This window comes from Styela clava, chromosome 4, assembly GCF_964204865.1.
Source record: "Styela clava chromosome 4, kaStyClav1.hap1.2, whole genome shotgun sequence".
Classification (NCBI taxonomy): Eukaryota; Metazoa; Chordata; class Ascidiacea; order Stolidobranchia; family Styelidae; genus Styela; species Styela clava.
Window position 1 is genome coordinate 17,737,205 of NC_135253.1, and position 20,016 is coordinate 17,757,220.

The window sequence follows — 20,016 nt, forward strand, 5'->3', positions numbered from 1 at the left end:
CGTATGTTGCTACTATTTCCAACAATCGATTACTATAATTTCATAATTGATGGTGGAATCATAGGACTTACCCAAAACCTGTGGTAGCGAGTCGCAGGCATAATCAGCGTAACAAGTAACAAGATCGAGTAGTTCAGCCTCTGCAATCTGGCTTCCAGCATCTCTGAAATATTACATTTATTTTTTTCAAGAAGGCCTCAGTTTCCAGTTACGATATCTGTATAAAAAGTACTATCGGACTACATATCTAATTCCTACATTCAGTACTTATATATATGATAAAAAAATGTTAAAGGTAGAAATCCGTTGAGACATTTTTCAATACACAAATGCCCACGTTTTCGTTTATACGGGGATGCATATAATATTGAACTTCATTTTATATTTAAAACAATCCCTGTCTTTCCGTTTATAGGTTAACAAGGTTCCAATTTACTTCCATATTTAATATAGGAAATATTAAATAGTTCCGCTTCATTCTTTCACATTGTCCATTCCTCCCGGAAACTGAAAGTGTCTATTTTTGCAGAAAGAATTCTAAGTCTTTTTCTTGAAGTTTCTCCCCCGCATGAAAATGTTAGTGGGCCACAGACTTTTTGTGCAACGAAAATGAGCCACTAAAGAAAAAAGGTTGAGAACCACTATACTAATGTAATAATATTACATAAACTCACTCCTGCTCGTCCGACAACAAAGAAAACATCAGCTGTTGCCGACGAATCCGAATTAGCTGCACTGTGCCTTTGAAGAACGTGATACCAAATGCCACAGGTCCTACTTATAAAATTACCAGACATTTCTGATTCAGTGAGACTCGCATCAATTCAGTTGTGACGTACCTTAAAAAAGTCACAAACTGTATGCCAATAAAATCTGTATTTCACGGATTCTGCATTGGAATATAACCAATGAAAATGCTTATCAAGATGAAATTGAATTCACGTACTCGAATTCATTTAATTATTACATAAAGAGGGTTAAAACTCTTAAAACAAAAAGGTACAGAAGCATGAATATCAGTTCAATTAGCACTCAAACATACGCAAATAATCAAGACATGAATTAGAAATATCAAAACAGCGATCGCAGAAATGGTTTAATGCGGCGCATCACATGTCCACTAAAACCGGTCTAGCAGACTCCAAAAGAAGCTATTTCACGCTTCAGTGTTTCGCACGAAATTTTCAAATTACGTATACCGCATTTTTTGCTAGGAGGTTATTATCTCAAAAATGTGTGTGGGCTTATTGGGATTCGTATTTTGGGCACAATAACGTTATCAAACCCCTGTGGTGACACCTTGTGGCGGTTTCATACTCTACTGCAGGGGTTCTCAACCTGGGGTTCGCGAACCCCCAGGGGTTCACGAGAAGATTCCCAGGGGTACTTGGATGACAGTCGAGCTTTTGTATGTTGCTGTTTTGTTAATATCCTTTAATACTACTAAAGGAAAATGCATGCCCATTGAAACTAGACGCCAATTGAAACATAGATTTTTCCTGATCTTGCGTTGTTGTGATTGTGACGCAACAATGTAGAATTCAAGGCTTTGCGTACAAACTGTGAAATCTCTAAAGACATCGTGCTGCGAGCATTGGAAAAGTGATTACGCTTATTGAAACTTGAGAGAGATTTTGAGATTTCATTAGTTAGACAGACGATAAGGGCAATAATACGATTTAATTTAGTTAGATATGGTAGGGTTGCCATACCGTCCGGAAAATTCCGGACATGTCCGGAATTTAGGGTTAAATTTTGCGTCCGGAAAGAATTTAAAAAAATGCTCTAATGTCCGGAATTTTACTGCATCTGCAATCGTACCGTGCACACTGCTAATACTACGAGGTTGTGTGGAATTATGATGTAATCAGATGTATCCATGGACTGTACATCTGTTTTACTTGAAAATATTTTCCTTGATTCTAATGTAGCGAAGAAGTTTAGTAGTGACCGCACAAAGACAGAAAAAGTTGTTACTAGCGTACTTGCGCAATATTCTATTGATGCTGTTCTGAAAAGTTTTGTGAAGAAAACGATATCGCGTACTTTGGCGTTGCAACAGATGGCAGCAATCACAATGAACTGAAATTACTACAATTATTCAATGTTTTGACTGGAGGAAAGGTGGCTTGCAATCAAAATTGATGAGTTTACAAACAAGGCAAACAAGACTGCCGACACAATTTCCACTTATGTAAAAGACACCTTAGAAAAAATGATGCTTTTGAAAAAATGTGTGGCATTTACAGGAGACAACTGTAAATGGCCTATTGAAGAGAATTAAATCTCCAGAAAAATATGCATGGTCAAAAGAGTAAATTTGCAGTGACTTGACTTACAAGCGTGTATGTAATTTGTTTTAAGCTGTAATCACTGGGCTTACTTTTTGGCACAACCTAATTCTCAATATTATTTTCCACTCTGAACTTGAGATTCATTTAGAGCAGTGGTCGGCAAACTTTATGTACTTGCGGGCCAAATATACACATTTCCGGTAGCGCGCTGGCCGCAATAATTCCGCTTTCGAACAATCATTACATTAAACTTCCAAGTATGGCGCATTCGCACCTTCTATTGCTGTGTTAAAAGCCCGCCACAATGAGATGTGTATGTGGCGTTTTTTCAATATCTTATCTAACAATACATTGTTTTTATTTAGCTATTATCAATGTGAAAGATGATGTTTTTATGGCAACTTGCCCGCGGTACGTCGTCCAAATGACTAGTATAAAATTTATTGTAAGTGTAATGCATTTTAGATTAAGCTGCTGACAGCAATATGAGCTTCCGAACGTGCAGATTACACGTTTTGCACTGTCGCACAAATGAGCTGTGGCTTAGTCTCGGGTATCGGGGTCGAATTTTCGATGAGACGTTTCGTAACGAGTTTAACATTGAATACCTTGAATATTTGCGATGCTGACCGGACATATGAAGCTGGTTTTGGAATGCGCGAGAAAGAAAAATATATTTGCGTCCAAGCACTTTGGAATCGTCGCGAACTTCCCTCCGTTTCCAAGACAATTTTAATATCAAAATTAACTCGAACGGCATAGAACTGACGATACTCATTACAAAACAAGCGTCGTACAGCAGCACTTGTTATCACATAAATCTGTGTGTGGACAATAATAAATTGAGGATCAATTTTTGTTATATGTATTAAATGTCGGGTCTATCGAGGGCCGCAATAAATTAGCTCGCCGGTCGCATTCGGCCCGCGGGCCGCAGTTTGCCGACCCCTGATTTAGAGCTATATTTAAAGAGTGCCCGCCTGGCGCGTTGGAATGAGTATCGTACAGCGTTTGCAGCCTTAGAATTTCGGTAGCGCATATATATGGTCTCATGAAAATATGGAGCTCCGGAAGTATGTGCACCAAGATGGCGCACAACCTGAACATAGTATAGGTTGTGCGCCATCTTGGTGCACATACCTCGGGAGCGCCGAAAATACTCATGCACTGTCCGGAATTTTGCTTCTTCAAATATGGTAAGCCTAAGATATGGTCAATGAATTGGTGTTGCAATAAATTGTTAGTCAATATATCACAATTTTGTTCGGTGTCTGATTACCGGGGGTCCGCATTGATTGTTTCGTGACTCGAGGGGTACTTAACAGAAAAAAGGTTGAGAACCCCTGCTCTACTGCAAGGGGTCGGCAACCTTTTGTCGCTCGCTGGCCAAAATTAAAGGTTGCAAGTCATTGGATGGCGCACATATTTTTTAAGTTAAAAACCGAACGGATGGCCGATGAATCACATTTTCAAGATAAATTTTAAGCAAAACGTGAAAACTGACCATTTGGATATTTTCTGCGCCATTAAACCATTTGCAATTAGTATCAACTATTCTGCGCTTTGTTGCTATTTGTCTAATTATAATTAAATTACGGGCTCATGAAACGAGTAATTGTTAATTATATACTTGTTAGGTTATAATATAATTTAGTTTACACGTGTCTCAAAATAAATTCTGTTACGTAAAGAATATGATAATCAAAACAGCTGTTTTGTTACTTTAATTCAGTGAAGCGTCGCGGGCCGGATTATTATGCTCCGCGGGCCGTAGGTTGCCGACCCCTTTTCTACTGCTTCTCTTTAGCTTTCGTGTCCAAATATTTGAGCATCGTTTTCTTGTTTGTATCATCATTCTGGTTCTGATAAAAAAAAGACAAATAATATGAGTCGATAGCTCGCCTCTTAGTGATAAAACAAATTAGACGCCGGTAGTGAACAATTGCTGGAATGAGCTAAATACAATTTTCATTCTCAACTCCTCCTAGACTCATTGAACACAAAATGTACATCAGGATCGCTTTGTTATTATGTTATTCTTGATCACTTCCTTTATATTGGCGCTTTTTCAATATTTACAATGATGCATATTTCCGCTCCTATTATACGAAAGGAGAGTGAACGAAGGATATGATTAAGGAGGAATTTAAAATTTGTCGGTGTGTAAACGCAAATGAACTATAGACTCTTTTGTATTTATTAAAGTAAGAAGTTGAGGTCATGCGAACGTTCTGATTAATCATGATCTAACATGAACAATCGAGCATAAAAGTCTCTTTACAATTTAAAAAATTGGTACAAAGTGAAATGAAGAGATATCGCAATGAGGGGTTGTTTTGTGTGAATCAGTAATTCATAAGGTTTCTATTGATACAATTAATACACTTCCAAACGTGCAATGAAAAATATCATTACTCTATTTAATGCACTTCCATATGGGCACCATTAGTTGAACGAAGCACACCTAGACGGTATTCAATTCCCTGCCATGTTCGTTGAAGCATAGCATCATTAATGGTTGTTATGACAATGGAAATTCTTTGTTTTTGGTTAGTCATGGACCTTGCTTTTGTTCGACACACAATATCCTTTACGACTTACGTAACCCCAAAGAAAGCAGTCCAGAGGAGGGCAACAATATACTATTGCTTAGCTACCTACCATTTGGATTTACCTGAGCATCGATTTCTTTAACAATATCCAATCAGAAATGAGTCAACTATGACGTTTCAATTTCAAGTTATGCAGCCGCTCAGACAGATATGCAAGCAGGGTTGCAAATATTGCCTCGTTTTCATAGTTTTGCGTAGTATTTGTCAGTTTTTATTTGTGTTTCCAACAAATAGTTGTATGATTAAATAACTTAGTTGTCATTATGTCTTCCAGGAAGGTTTAGTTTAGTTGCAGTAATCAAAATTTATTTGCGAAAACGCAGTGGCGCGGCGGTTTGGTTCATCGTGCTAAGCGTTAGGAATACGCTCGCCACTCTGATTACTTGGTTCGAAACCCATGCGGGGGTGGTTATGTGCGAGAGGAATGATGAACTCCTCGTCGCCGTAGGATGGTTCACGTAATTGCTGGTCGGTTACGGCTTTCTCCACCATCAAGTCCATGCTTCCGAATACAAATAACTAACTAATCCCATACCCGACATGGATGGTATTGGTAACCGGACGAGAAGCCGTGGTTCGCCATATGGTTAGGCTATATCATCGGCTTTTTTCTCCCCCGGACTGCATATATGTTGATCGTATCCTATCCTTTGATAGACACTGTTCAAATTAGATATTAGTACGGAATTACCTATGCAAGCGGCACGTAGTTTGATAATTTTAATAAAAATAATGGTTTTAAACATGCAAGCAGTTTATAATCGCCAACACTTCTTAACATTCACAAAATAAGCATAACATTTTTGCAATAGTGAAGTATCAGTAGAATGTTTCAAGGTAGCCCATATCCCAAGTTTAGATATAAACAAGTATTGGTATATAAACTGCATTCAGTAAATGTGAATCTTATACATGAATACGGGAGAAGCTGACTCTGATGACCGTATACGGTCGTATTGCGTCCCCCAGTTCATACCGAATAACTTGTGTGTTGTGTATATTTTTTTCATTGAACTAATGCTTGTTTTCCGGTTGACAAACAACAAATCTCTCTATTTCTATTACATATAGTCTACTGAAGCTGTAACGCGATACCTTGTATTTTATATATTGAATTGTTAAATATTGCTGTCCCGTCCGCCTAATATTCCTTCTTATTTTTTTTCAACTTTTCCATATAGATGTCAGCTTGACTGCATTGTGTCGGATGTACATTCTGCTTCTGCCATTCGTACTTTTGAATCCTTCTTCATGCTGAAGTGGATATCATCATGATAGCAACCGATAATACAATTTTCATTGGGGAAAGATATTTGTGTGGCTTATTATATTAACTAATGGCTCTAATTCAGCATATTCCAATTTTGTATTCTACCACTCCATATAAAATCCCAAAGAGACCCATGTCATTTCTTTACTAACCCTTTACCAGGCATGCTACGTTTACTGTCGGAAATTTGTTAACCGACGTGAGTAGGCGAAGCTCAACGATATCATCAGCTCTCTTATTTGCGAGCCAGTGATGCCAAAAATTAAGTTCTTCATGCATTTTTCTAATCCCCAAAAAAAGTACGTGATTATTATATATATATTCAGACTCTAAATTCCAATTATACAAAAAACTGACAAATAGATGCATGTCATGAGAGGTAGGAATTCCCTATTTATCCCAGGGCAGAAGAAAAGTCGATAGGTACGGGATCACATCCTATTAAGTGCCTTTTATTGGGCTAGAATTTCTTGCGGTTTTGTGTTCGACTGCCTGGAACGCAATGGCAATGGCCAATTGCCAAATAAAGAAACTTTGTTTTGTATATTCGATAATCAAGCTGCTACACTGCTACACACAATAACAAACCAACCTAGCAAAAAATCCTGATTGCGTATCATCGGGTGGCACCATTGGTTTAGCCTGCAGTTACTCATGAATGAAAAGATAGGGACTAATTTCATTCGAAGGTTTTATTGAGGCCAGTTCCGCTTCCACCACATCCGTTTAATCCTTCATTTTGTTTTACAGAAAAAGAAATACCATCTGCCAGCCTCCCCTGAAAAAAATGTAAGTATGAAAAGTGGTAAGTATCGGTGGGTTGAGGCCTATTATTTAAATAAAAAATAAAAATAAAATAAAAAGTAAAAAAAAGTAGCTACAAAAAGGTAAATATGATTGGCGCTCGTAACACTGTCACTCAATTGCATTTACTGTAGGGAGCCATACTTCATATTTTTTCCTGACATGCCCGGGATTTAAGTGATCAAATTTACGCCAGGGAGAAATGTTAAAAATTCCTTAAATGTCAAGGATTTTCGATTACAGTGAATCATTGCTATAAATTCTCCAGTTTTCAGATATTGCGCATCCGCGAAATCCTATTTTTTAGAGATATGTCACATTCTAGCATTTTTGTGCAACACGGATTATGTCGCATTCAGATAATTGTGATGTCACGTATGACCTGAATTGCCAGCATTTTGTGATCAATATTTTGGTTGCACTAACTTTACCTGAACTTTATTCCGTGCTAGGGTTTAGTCACTAGAGCTGAAGATTAAGCAACAATTTTGATCTTTTCGTTTGGTTCCGTATGTATTCTATTCTCACAAGAAAGCGACCACAGCTTGACCTTTGGATACATCGTGAATTTATACCTTCATACTGTACAGTATAAATTTTATGATTGCAAAATCGGTGAATGTGGCTCATTAAAATTTTGTCATGGATTTTGTCTTTCCAGAAATTGTAACCCTAATTTCCTGATACAAGCCGACCAGCACAAATTTCCCTTTTCAACATTTAAATGGTGTGCGCATGTCACTAGTCACTTTTGTTCGCATGTTTAACATAAATTAGTCGACCCCGGAAAATCTTCAAGCGACCCCACCCTGGGTAGAGACCTACAGTTTGGGAGCCACTGGTCAATGAAAGCGCCACAAGGTGCCGCCACAATGGTTAGTTAATCCAAAATACGAATTCTAATAAGGCCACATACATTTTTGAGATAAATAAAAGTAAGAACCTTCCAGCAAAAAAATGCAATTTTTAACCAATGTTTATTTCGATGTAATTGGTCCAGTACTTAATGGGAAAGGCGATTTTTTTATAACAAAAAAACACCAATAAGAAAGACAACATAGTAACAACACGATCCATATGTACATTTCGGGGTCAATGAACCTGGAAGAATTTAAGAATAAAAATTATATAAATTTTATTCCGGCGATTGTTTGCTACCGATGTTTCATTTGCATTTTCGCGTAATAGGCAAACTATCGAATAACGAAATGCAATTACTTGGAGGTTCGTTCCACGAATCGAGTTCACAATATTTACAATGATGCATGTTTCCGCTTCTATTACATGAAAGGAGAAGAAACGGAGGATATGATTAAGGAGGAATCTAAAATTTGTCGGTGTGTAAACGCAAATGAAGTATACACTCCTTTATATTTATTAAAGTAAGAAGTTGAGATCATGCCAACATTCTGATTAATCATGATCAAACGCGAACAATCGAGCATAAAAGTTTCTTTACAACAGTGGTTCCCAAACTTTTTATATCGCGCACGCATTTTTTTAGGTTAAGGCTGTTAATGGGCGCCAGATGCTTCCAGTCACTTCTTTGCTCCTGTTTTTTTATTGGCCTTAGCTGCAAACGTAACACCAGCGAAATTCTCACTAGAGACAATTGTGTTTGTATATATATACATGATTTGGCATGTACTTGTCTTTTCATGTGAGATGTTTTCTCTGCGCCTTTCTTGCAAATAATGGGTGCCCAGTACTGCATTTTATTACGCAAATATATAGTAATATTTTATATTCCACCGATTTTTTCACTGTATTGCCCATTACTTAATGGTGAAAACGATTTTTTTTCTTGACAATATAAAGGAAGTGATCAACAATAACATAATAACAAAACGATACTATTGTACATTTTGTGTCCAATGAGTCTAGGAGGATTTGAGAATGAAAATTGTATTTAGCTCATTCCAGCAATTGTTCACTACCTACCGGCGTTTAATTTGTTTTATCACGAAGAGGCAAGCTATTGACTCAAATTATTTGTCTTTTTTTTTATCAGAACCGTAATGATGATACAAACAAGAAAACGATGCTCAAATATTTGGACACGAAAGCCAAAGCGAAGCAGTAGAACAGGGGTCGGCAACCTACGGCCCGCGGAGCATGATAATCCGGCTCGCGACGTTCCACTGAATTAAAGTAACAAAACAGCTGTTTTGACTATCATATTCTTTACGAAACAGAATTTATTTCGAGACACGTGTAGACTAAATTATATTATAACCTAACAAGTATATAATTAACAATTACTCGTTTCATGTGCCTATAATTTAATTATAATTAGACAAATACCAACAAAGCGCAGAAAAGTTGATACTAATTGCAAATGGTTCAATGGCGCAGAAAATATCCAAACGGTCAGTCTTCGCGTGCTGCTTAAAATTTACCTTGAAAATGTGATTTATCGGCCATTCGTTCGGTTTTTAAACCTAGAAATATGTGCGGCCATTCAATGACTTGCAACCTTTAATTTTGGCCAGCGAGCGACAAAAGGTTGCCGACCCCTTGCAGTAGAGTATGAAACCGCCACAATGTGCCACCACGGGGGTTTGATAACATTACTGTGCCCAAAATACGAATCCCAATAAGCCCACATACATTTTTGAGATAATAACCTTCCAGCAAAAAATGCAATTTTTAAATAATGGTTTGAAGTAATTGGCCAAGTACTTAATGAGAAATTTTCCATTGAATATACCAACAAGAAGAACAACATAATAACAAAACGATCCATATGTACACTTTGTAATAAATATAGAAGGATTTGAGAATAAAAATTATATAAATTTCATTCCAGCGATTGTTTCCTACCGGTGTTTTTTATTTAAATTTTCGCTAAATAGGCAAGCTATCGAATAACGAAATGCAATTACTTGGAGGTCCGTTCCACGAATCGAGTTTTCAATATTTACAATGATGCATATTTCCGCTCCTATTACACGAAAGGAGAGGGAACGGAGGATATGAATAAAGGGGAATGTAAAATTTGTCGGTGTGTAAACGCAAATGAACTATAGACCCTTTTATATTTATTAAAGAAAGAAGTTGAGGTCATGCGAACATTCTGATTAATCATGATCTAACGTGAACAATCGAGCATAAAAGTCTCTTTACAATTTATAAAATTGGTACAAAGTGTAATGAAGAGATATCGCAATGAGGGGTTGTTTTGTGTGAATCAGTAATTCATAGAGTTTCTATTGATACATTTAATACACTTCCAAACGTTCAATGAAAAATATCATTACTCTATTTAATGCACTTCCATATGGGCACCATTATTTGAACGAAGCACGACTAGACGGCATTCAATTCCCTGCCATGTTTGTTGTAGCATAGCATCATTAATGGTTGTTATGACAATGGAAATTTTTTGTTTTTGGTTAGTCATGAACCTTGCTTTTGTTCGACACACAATATCCTTTACGACTTACGTAACCCCAAAGAAAGAAGTCCAGAGGAGGGCAACAATATACTATTGCTTAGCTACCTACCATTTGGATTTACCTGAGCATCGATTTCTTTAACAATATCCAATCAGAAATGAGTCAACTATGACGTTTCAATTTCAAGTTATGCAGCCGCTCAGACAGATATGCAAGCAGGGTTGCAAATATTTCCTCGGTTTCATAGTTTTGCGTATTGTTTGTCAGTTTTTATTTGTGTTTCCAAAACATAGTTGTATGATTAAATAACTTAATTGTCATTATGTCTTCCAGGAAGCTTTAGTTTAGTTGCAGTAATCAAAATTTAGTTGCGCAAACGCAGTGGCGCGGCGGTGTGGTTCATCGTGCTAAGCGTTAGGAATACGCTCGCCACCGCACCTCTGATTACTTGGTTCGAAACCCATGCGGGGGTGGTTATGTGCGAGAAGAATGCTGAACTCCTCGTCGCCGTAGGATGGATCACGTAATAGCTGGTCGGTTACGGCTTCCTCCACCATCAAGTCCATGCTTTCGAATACAAATAACTAACTAATCCCAAACCCGACATGGATGGTATTGGTAACCGGACGAGAGGCCGTGGTTCGCTATATGGTTAGGCTGTATCATCGGCTTACTTCTCCCCCGGACTAAATTTGTTAATCGTATCCTATCCGTTGATAGACAGTGTTCAAATTAGGTATAAGTACGGAATTACCTATGTAAGCGGCACGTAGTTTGATAATTTTAATGAAAATAATGGTTTTAAACATGTAAGCAGTTTATAATCGCCAACACTCCAAAACACTCACAAAATAGCATAACATTTTGTGAAGTGTGAGTCGAATTTTTTAGGGTAGTCCATATCCCAAGTTTAGATATAAACAAGTATTGGTATATAAACTGCATTTAGTAAATGTGAATCTTATACATGAATATGGGAGAAGCTGACTCTGATGACCGTATACGGTCGTATTGCGTCTCCCAGTTCATACCGAATAACTTGTGTGTTTTGTATATTTTTTTCCTTGAACTAATGCTTGTTTTCCGGTTGACAAACAACAAAATCTTTCTATTTCTATTACATCTAGTCTACTAAAGCTGTAACGCGATACCTTGAATTTTATATATATATTGAATTGTTAAATATTGCTGTCCTGTCCGCTTAATGTTCCTTCTTATTTTTTTTTCCAACTTTTTCATATAGATGTCAGCTTGACTGCATTGTGTCGAATGTACATTCTGCTTCTGCTATTCGTACTTTTGAATCCTTCATCATGCTGAAGTGGATATCATCATGATAGCAACCGATAATACAATTTTCATTGGGGAAAGATATTTGTGTGGCTTATTATATTGACTAATGGCTCTAAATCAGCATATTCCAATTTTGTATTCTACCACTCCATATAAAATCCCAAAGAGACCCATGTCATTGCTTTACTAACCCTTTACCAGGCATGCTACGTTTAATGTCGGAAATTCGTTAACCGACGTGAGTAGGCGAAGCTCAACGATATTATCAGCTCTCTTATTTACGAGCCAGTGATGCCAAAAATTAAGTTTTTCATGCATTTTTCTAATCCCCCAAAAAATTACGTGATTATTATATATTCAGACTCTAAATTCCAATTATACAAAAAACTGACAAATAGACGCATGTCATGAGAGGTAGGAATTCCCTATTTATCCCAGGGCAGAAGAAAAGTCGATAAGTACGGGATCACATCCTATTAAGTGCCTTTTATTGGGCTAGAATTTCTTGCGGTTTTGTGTTCGACTGCCTGGAACGCTTCGAAATTATTATGAAACCAATAATATTGCTATACGAAAATGTTCACTTTTATGTAAGGCGGTGTGGACAGATACACGTAGCCTACTCGTAGATTTTGGACACGTGCGCGTATTAACGAAGCGCTTTCGCAACTGATCGAAACATGTGGTGTGATTACTTGGCCAAGACAACGTCTGGCCATCAATACCTTACCTGTCAAACACCTAGGCAATGGCCAATTGCCAAATAAAGAAACTTTGTTTTATATATTCGATAATCAAGCTGCTACACTGCTACACACAATAACAAACCAACATAATTCCTCGCAACCTAGCAAAAAATCCTGTTGGCGTATCATCGGGTGGCACCATTGGTTTAGCCTGCAGTTACTCATGAATGAAAAGATAGGGACTAATTTCATTCGAAGGTTTTATTGAGGCCAGTTCCGCTTCCACCACATCCGTTTAATCCTTCATTTTGTTTTACATAAAAAGAAATACCATCTGACAGCCTCCCCTGAAAAAACGTAAGTATGAAAAGTGGTAAGTATCGATGGGTTGAGGCCTATTATTTAAATAAAAAATAAAAATAAAATAAAAAGTAAAAAAATAAAGCTACAAAAAGGAAAATATGATTGGTGATCACTGCTCGTAACACTGTCACTCAATTTCATTTACTGTAGGGAGCCATACTTCATATTTTTTCCTCAAATGTCCGGGATTTTAGTGATCAAATTTACGCCAGGGAGAAATGTTGAAAACTCCTTAAATGTCAAGGATTTTCGAATACAGTGAATCATTGCTATAAATTCTCCAGTTTTCAGATATTGCGCATCCGCGAAATCCTATTTTTCAGAGATATGTCACATTCTAGCATTTTTGTGCAACACGGATTGTGTCGCATTCAGATAATTGTATGACCTGAATTGCCAGCATTTTGTGATCAATATTTTGGTTGCACTAACTTTACTTGTATTTTTATTCCGTGCTAGGGTTTAGTCACTAGAACTGAAGATTAAGCAACAATTTTGATCTTTTCGTTTGGTTCCGTATGTATTCTATTCTCACAAGAAAACGACCACAGCTTGACCTTTGGATACATCGTGAATTTATACCTTCATACTGTACAGTATAAATTTTATGATTGCAAAATCGGTCAATGTGGGTCATTAAAATTTTGTCATGGATTTTGTCTTTCCTGAAATTGTAACCCTAATTTGCTGATACAAGCCGACCAGCACAAATTTCCCTTTTCAACATTTAAATGGTGTGCGCATGTCACTAGTCACTTTTGTTCGCATGTTTAACATAAATTAGTCGACCCCGGAAAATCTTCAAGCGACCCCACCCTGGGTAGAGACCTACAGTTTGGGAGCCACTGGTCAATGAAAGCGCCACAAGGTGCCGCCACAATGGTTAGTTAATCCAAAATACGAATTCTAATAAGGCCACATAAATTTTTGAGATAAATAAAAGTAAGAACCTTCCAGCAAAAAAATGCAATTTTTAACCAATGTTTATTTCGATGTAATTGGTCCAGTACTTAATGGGAAAGGCGATTTTTTTATAACAAAAAAACACCAATAAGAAGAACAACATAGTAACAACACGATCCATATGTACATTTCGGGGTCAATGAACCTGGAAGAATTTAAGAATAAAAATTATATAAATTTTATTCCGGCGATTGTTTGCTACCGATGTTTCATTTGCATTTTCGCGTAATAGGCAAACTATCGAATAACGAAATGCAATTACTTGGAGGTTCGTTCCACGAATCGAGTTCACAATATTTATAATGATGCATGTTTCCGCTTCTATTACATGAAAGGAGAAGAAACGGAGGATATGATTAAGGAGGAATCTAAAATTTGTCGGTGTGTAAACGCAAATGAAGTATACACTCCTTTATATTTATTAAAGTAAGAAGTTGAGATCATGCCAACATTCTGATTAATCATGATCAAACGCGAACAATCGAGCATAAAAGTTTCTTTACAACAGTGGTTCCCAAACTTTTTATATCGCGGCACGCATTTTTTTAGGTTAAGGCTGTTAATGGGCGCCAGATGCCTCCAGTCACTTCTTTGCTCCTGTTTTTTTATTGGCCTTAGCTGCAAACGTAACACCAGCGAAATTCTCACTAGAGACAATTGTGTTTGTATATGTTAATAATGTCTTGGTTATATGTTAAGTTCTACACCCAAGCTATTATAGAATAAGGGTTCAACTGAATACGCTTACACTTCTTTATTACACCAGCATAACACACAACATAAGATGTCTACAGCAACAGAACATACTAGCGAGTGACGCAACTGCGACACGTTAGCACAAGACAGATAGCACAATCAATTATTAGGGACGTTACTCGACAAGGCATTATTAGCCATCATCAACATCCCTCTTCGTTTAAGATAAATTTCATAAATTATGTTCAAATTCAGAATAGGAAATATTCACCTTTAACTATTACGCAATTCATGACCACTACAATTAAGACACATAAATGAGCAATAATATTTAACACTCAAAATCAAGTTATAGTCACTACTGAGTCACATAGTCTTTCATCCAAATAGGAGGTTTACGATTTCGACGAGGTCTGGTTGGAACATCATTCGAAATCAGAGGTCGAGAATTGTCATTGGCAACCGGAAGGTTGTTCGGCTTATAGTCAGACAAGAATGGAATATTTGGTTCATATTTTTCGATATTACAACTTTCATCAGGACGGATATGAACACGATTTCGTCTGTATGTAACACCATTCTTCGATTTGACAATGTAAGATCGTGTAGCAATTCGTTTCACAATAGTTCCTCTATTCCATCCCTTCCGTTCTGGATGTTGAAAATATACAGCTTTGCCCAAATTAAGTTCTCGCATTGGTCTTGTAGATTTGTCATAACTCTTCTTCACGCTGTGCTTTCGACGCAGGCGTTTCGAGTCACAATTTTCGTTTGGTTTCGTAATTGTAGGTATAATCGATCTGGTTGATCGACCAAATAGCATCTTTGACGGACTGCTGTTCAAATCTTGACGCGGCGTATTTCTTATTTCTAGAAGAGCTAGAAATTGATCTTCAGGGCAAAGCTGTATATTTTACGTTTGACCAATTGAAAAGCTTTCTCACACTTTTCGTCCCATAGCCATTTAACATTCTTTCTAGTGAGATTTCGAATTGGCTCTAGATCACTGGCAAGATTAGGCAAAAATCTGGATAAATATTGAATCATGCCACAAAATTGTTTCACATCACTGACATCTTTTAACGATGACATTTTCACTATGGCCTCTGTCTTAGCAGGATCTGGCTCTATCCACTTGTTGTAATCTTATGGCCCATAAAAGTTATTTCTTCTTTCCTAATTCTTGCTTTGGTATCATTTAATTTAATGTTTTTAGTTCGGCACCTTATTTGGAGATTTCTTGTGTTCTCTCTCAAATCTGCTTCCGCTTCAGATTTCGTGTCTCCACATCCAATTACTATGATGTCATCTGCAATCGTTATAACACCTTTCAATCTGAACAATGCTTCATTTAAACGTTTCTGAAATATTTCGCTGCTCACATTCAAACCAAATGGGAGTCTAGCCCATCTGTAACGAGAAAAAGGTGTAATCATTGTCGTTAACTTACTCGATTCTTCATCTAATATTACGTGCCAATATGCTTCTTTTACATCAAACTTGGTAAACACTTTTGCATTGCGTAGCTTATGCAATACATCATCAAGAACAGGTAATCTGTAGTGTTCTCGTTTCAACGCGGCATTTAAAGGTTGAGGGTCAATACATATTCGTAGCTTTTTGTTAGGTTTCTCAGTCACAGCCATTTGACTAACCCAATCGGTAGGTTCATCCACCGGTATTAAGATTCCCCTTTTCACCAGGTTATCTAATTCTGATTTAACTCTATCTTGGAGAGCTATTGGGATTTTTCTACAAGGTAAAACTCTAGGTTGAAAATCGGGATCAACTTTTAATTTCGCTATTCCCAAGTTTCCCAAAGTTTGCGGTAGGACAACATTTGCAATAAATTTATCGCTGTTTATTGTAATCAAACCCATTTCTTGTATTGTCATTAACCCCAAAAGACAGTTGAAATTATTCTTGACAACACTAAATCTTACCTCTGCGACTTCATCATTTCGAGGATTTTTTACCTTTAAAATTGTCTCACCAAGTGGTTTCATTTTCGTTTTATTCCACATCACAAGATTGTCAGTAGTTGGTCTAATTTGGTCTTTCCGCACATATTTCTCGCATATTGTGTTGACATCTGCAGCACTATCAATTTGAAATCTGACTTCATAATTGTTGACTTCCATCAGAGCAGTAATTCTTGAACTGTTGACGTTATTTATCTTCTGGACACGCTGATGACCTTCTTCAAGCGTTTCTTCATTTTGGTCATGTTTCTTCATTTGTCGAACATAGCTTGCGTTTCTACACTTCGTTCGGAAATGATTTCTACCATTGCACGAGTGACAAGTTTTTCCGTAGGCAGGACAAAAGGATATCCCAAAGTTGTGTCTTTGTCCACAAAATTTGCATTCTTGGTATGCATTTGGAATACGCTTGTTTTTCGAAGCTCTGTTCGTATTTCGGTATTGTCTATTTTTAGTGGACAAAATTCGTTGCTCGCTTTCTGAAGTTGCACGGATCTCCGTCGCTTGCTTTTCTGACATTTCATATGTTTGGCAAATCTTTATGGCTTTTGACATATTGAGATCAGTCTCCCGCAGTAGAATTTCTTGTAATTTACCGCTTACTGAAAATACGATTTTATCTCTGATCATTCGGTCTTTGTTTTCGAAATTACAGGAATCGGCTTTACTACGGAGTTCAACGAGAAATGTATCAAAATTGTCTTTGTACTGTATATTGAAAAAGCGAAAAGTCTCCATCACCTCATTCTTCCGAGGATTACAGTGTTCAGCCATTTTCTGTAGTAGAACTTTAGGGTCATTTTCGTCCTCTGTATCACTGTATACAAAGTGTTCGGCAGCTTCAATCATTTGAGCACCTGCGCAATATAAGATTATTGCCTTCTGTTCTTCCTTTGACTTGCTAGTAGAACCGCTGGCTAGCATGAAAATATCAATCTGTCTCTTCCATTTCTTAAATGTTTCTGATAAATTTTCATCATGCAGATCAAGAGTCGACGGTAAGCGAATTTCAGATACCGCTGCCACCATGTTAATAATGTCTTGGTTATATGTTAAGTTCTACACCCAAGCTATTATAGAATAAGGGTTCAACTGAATACGCTTACACTTCTTTATTACACCAGCATAACACACAACATAAGATGTCTACAGCAACAGAACATACTAGCGAGTGACGCAACTGCGACACGTTAGCACAAGACAGATAGCACAATCAATTATTAGGGACGTTACTCGACAAGGCATTATTAGCCATCATCAACAGTATATATATACATGATTTGGCATGTTTTCTCTGCGCCTTTCTTGCAAATAATGGGTGCCCAGTACTGCATTTTATTACGCAAATATATAGTAATATTTTATATTCCACCGATTTTTTCACTGTATTGCCCATTACTTAATGGTGAAAACGATTTTTTTTCTTGACAATATAAAGGAAGTGATCAACAATAACATAATAACAAAACGATACTATTGTACATTTTGTGTCCAATGAGTCTAGGAGGATTTGAGAATGAAAATTGTATTTAGCTCATTCCAGCAATTGTTCACTACCTACCGGCGTTTAATTTGTTTTATCACGAAGAGGCAAGCTATTGACTCAAATTATTTGTCTTTTTTTTTTATCAGAACCGTAATGATGATACAAACAAGAAAACGATGCTCAAATATTTGGACACGAAAGCCAAAGCGAAGCAGTAGAACAGGGGTCGGCAACCTACGGCCCGCGGAGCATGATAATCCGGCTCGCGACGTTCCACTGAATTAAAGTAACAAAACAGCTGTTTTGACTATCATATTCTTTACGAAACAGAATTTATTTCGAGACACGTGTAGACTAAATTATATTATAACCTAACAAGTATATAATTAACAATTACTCGTTTTATGAGCCTATAATTTAATTATAATTAGACAAATACCAACAAAGCGCAGAAAAGTTGATACTAATTGCAAATGGTTCAATGGCGCAGAAAATATCCAAACGGTCAGTCTTCGCGTGCTGCTTAAAATTTACCTTGAAAATGTGATTTATCGGCCATTCGTTCGGTTTTTAAACCTAGAAATATGTGCGGCCATCCAATGACTTGCAACCTTTAATTTTGGCCAGCGAGCGACAAAAGGTTGCCGACCCCTTGCAGTAGAGTATGAAACCGCCACAATGTGCCACCACGGGGGTTTGATAACATTACTGTGCCCAAAATACGAATCCCAATAAGCCCACATACATTTTTGAGATAATAACCTTCTAGCAAAAAATGCAATTTTTAAATAATGGTTTGAAGTAATTGGCCAAGTACTTAATGAGAAATTTTCTATTGAATATACCAACAAGAAGAACAACATAATAACAAAACGATCCATATGTACACTTTGTAATAAATATAGAAGGATTTGAGAATAAAAATTATATAAATTTCATTCCAGCGATTGTTTCCTACCGGTGTTTTATTTAAATTTTCGCTAAATAGGCAAGCTATCGAATAACGAAATGCAATTACTTGGAGGTCCGTTCCACGAATCGAGTTTTCAATATTTACAATGATGCATATTTCCGCTTCTATTACACGAAAGGAGAGGAAACGGAGGATATGAATAAAGAGGAATCTAAAATTTGTCAGTGTGTAAACGCAAATGAACTATAGACCTTTTTATATTTATTAAAAAAAAGAAGTTGAGGTCATGCGAACATTCTGATTAATCATGATCAAACGCGAACAATCGAGCATGAAAATCTCTTTATATTAAAAAAATAATAATACAAGGAGAAATGACAAAATATCGCAATGAGGGTTGTTTTATGTAAATCAGTATTTCATAAAGTTTCAATTACAACATTTAGTACATTTCTAAAGGTTTAATTCAAAATATCTTTACTTTATTTAATGCACTTCAATATGGGGACCAATATTTGCACGAAGTACATCTAGAATTCTAGATCTAGACGGTACTCAATTTCCTGCCATGTTCGTTGTACCACCTCAGTTGGCGCGCATATTTTATCACGGTTTGGCAAAATGTCATGGGTTAGGTCATGGCTACTCAACTATTTTTACCGAAGGTCCGCATGAAAAATTTCAAAAATATTTGGGGTCCGGTGTTTCCAGAATTATATTTTGGCATCTTTGAATGTACACTTCCTCGGATAATGATTATTAGCTAATCAAGATTGTTTATTATGGTGTTATAGTTCTTTTCATATATATTCAAAACTCTAAAAGTCATTTTTATAAAATGAAACTTCAAAGGTGAGGCTAATGATCCAAAATAAAGAATGATGTGCGGTCCGAATTAAATACTCGAAAGGTCCGGATTCGGACCGCCAGTTGAGTAGCCCTGGTCTAGGTCTCTAGGAGGAGAGACGCCGGCGGAATACCACGCCCATTAAAATTTTTGATGTACGATAATAAAAATTCTTGATCATGTTTATTGTCATAAAAATAACGAAAAACTTCTAAAAATCACTCTATATATAAAACTGCCCACGTTTACAATGAAAGATAACAAGAAGATCACAAAAAATGCAACTTTCTGCCCTACTGGTGATGACATTCCCCTTAGAGCTAATGTTAAAATCTTTTTGTTTATACCACTTTTATCAAGTTTAGGTATAAACCTGTAAAGGTATATAAACTGCATTAAGAAACTGTGA

General features: G+C 36.8%; 1 protein-coding gene across 1 annotated transcript; it reads right to left on the reverse strand.

Moving 5' to 3' along the window:
* Nucleotides 1–15,625: 15,625 nt before the first annotated feature.
* LOC144422187 (uncharacterized) lies at nucleotides 15,626–17,620 on the reverse strand. Its single transcript, XM_078112084.1, has 2 exons — nucleotides 16,323–17,620; nucleotides 15,626–15,789 (listed from the first exon to the last, which is right to left on the reverse strand). The coding sequence occupies exons 1-2, from the start codon at nucleotides 17,388–17,390 to the stop codon at nucleotides 15,781–15,783; spliced, it is 1,077 nt and encodes a 358-aa protein (XP_077968210.1). The 5' UTR covers nucleotides 17,391–17,620; the 3' UTR covers nucleotides 15,626–15,780.
* Nucleotides 17,621–20,016: the final 2,396 nt, after the last annotated feature.

Coding starts and splice junctions, on each gene's coding strand:
- LOC144422187 (XM_078112084.1), bottom strand. CDS start 17,390: ATGGTGGCAGCGGTATCTGAAATTCGCTTACCGTCGACTCTTGATCTG.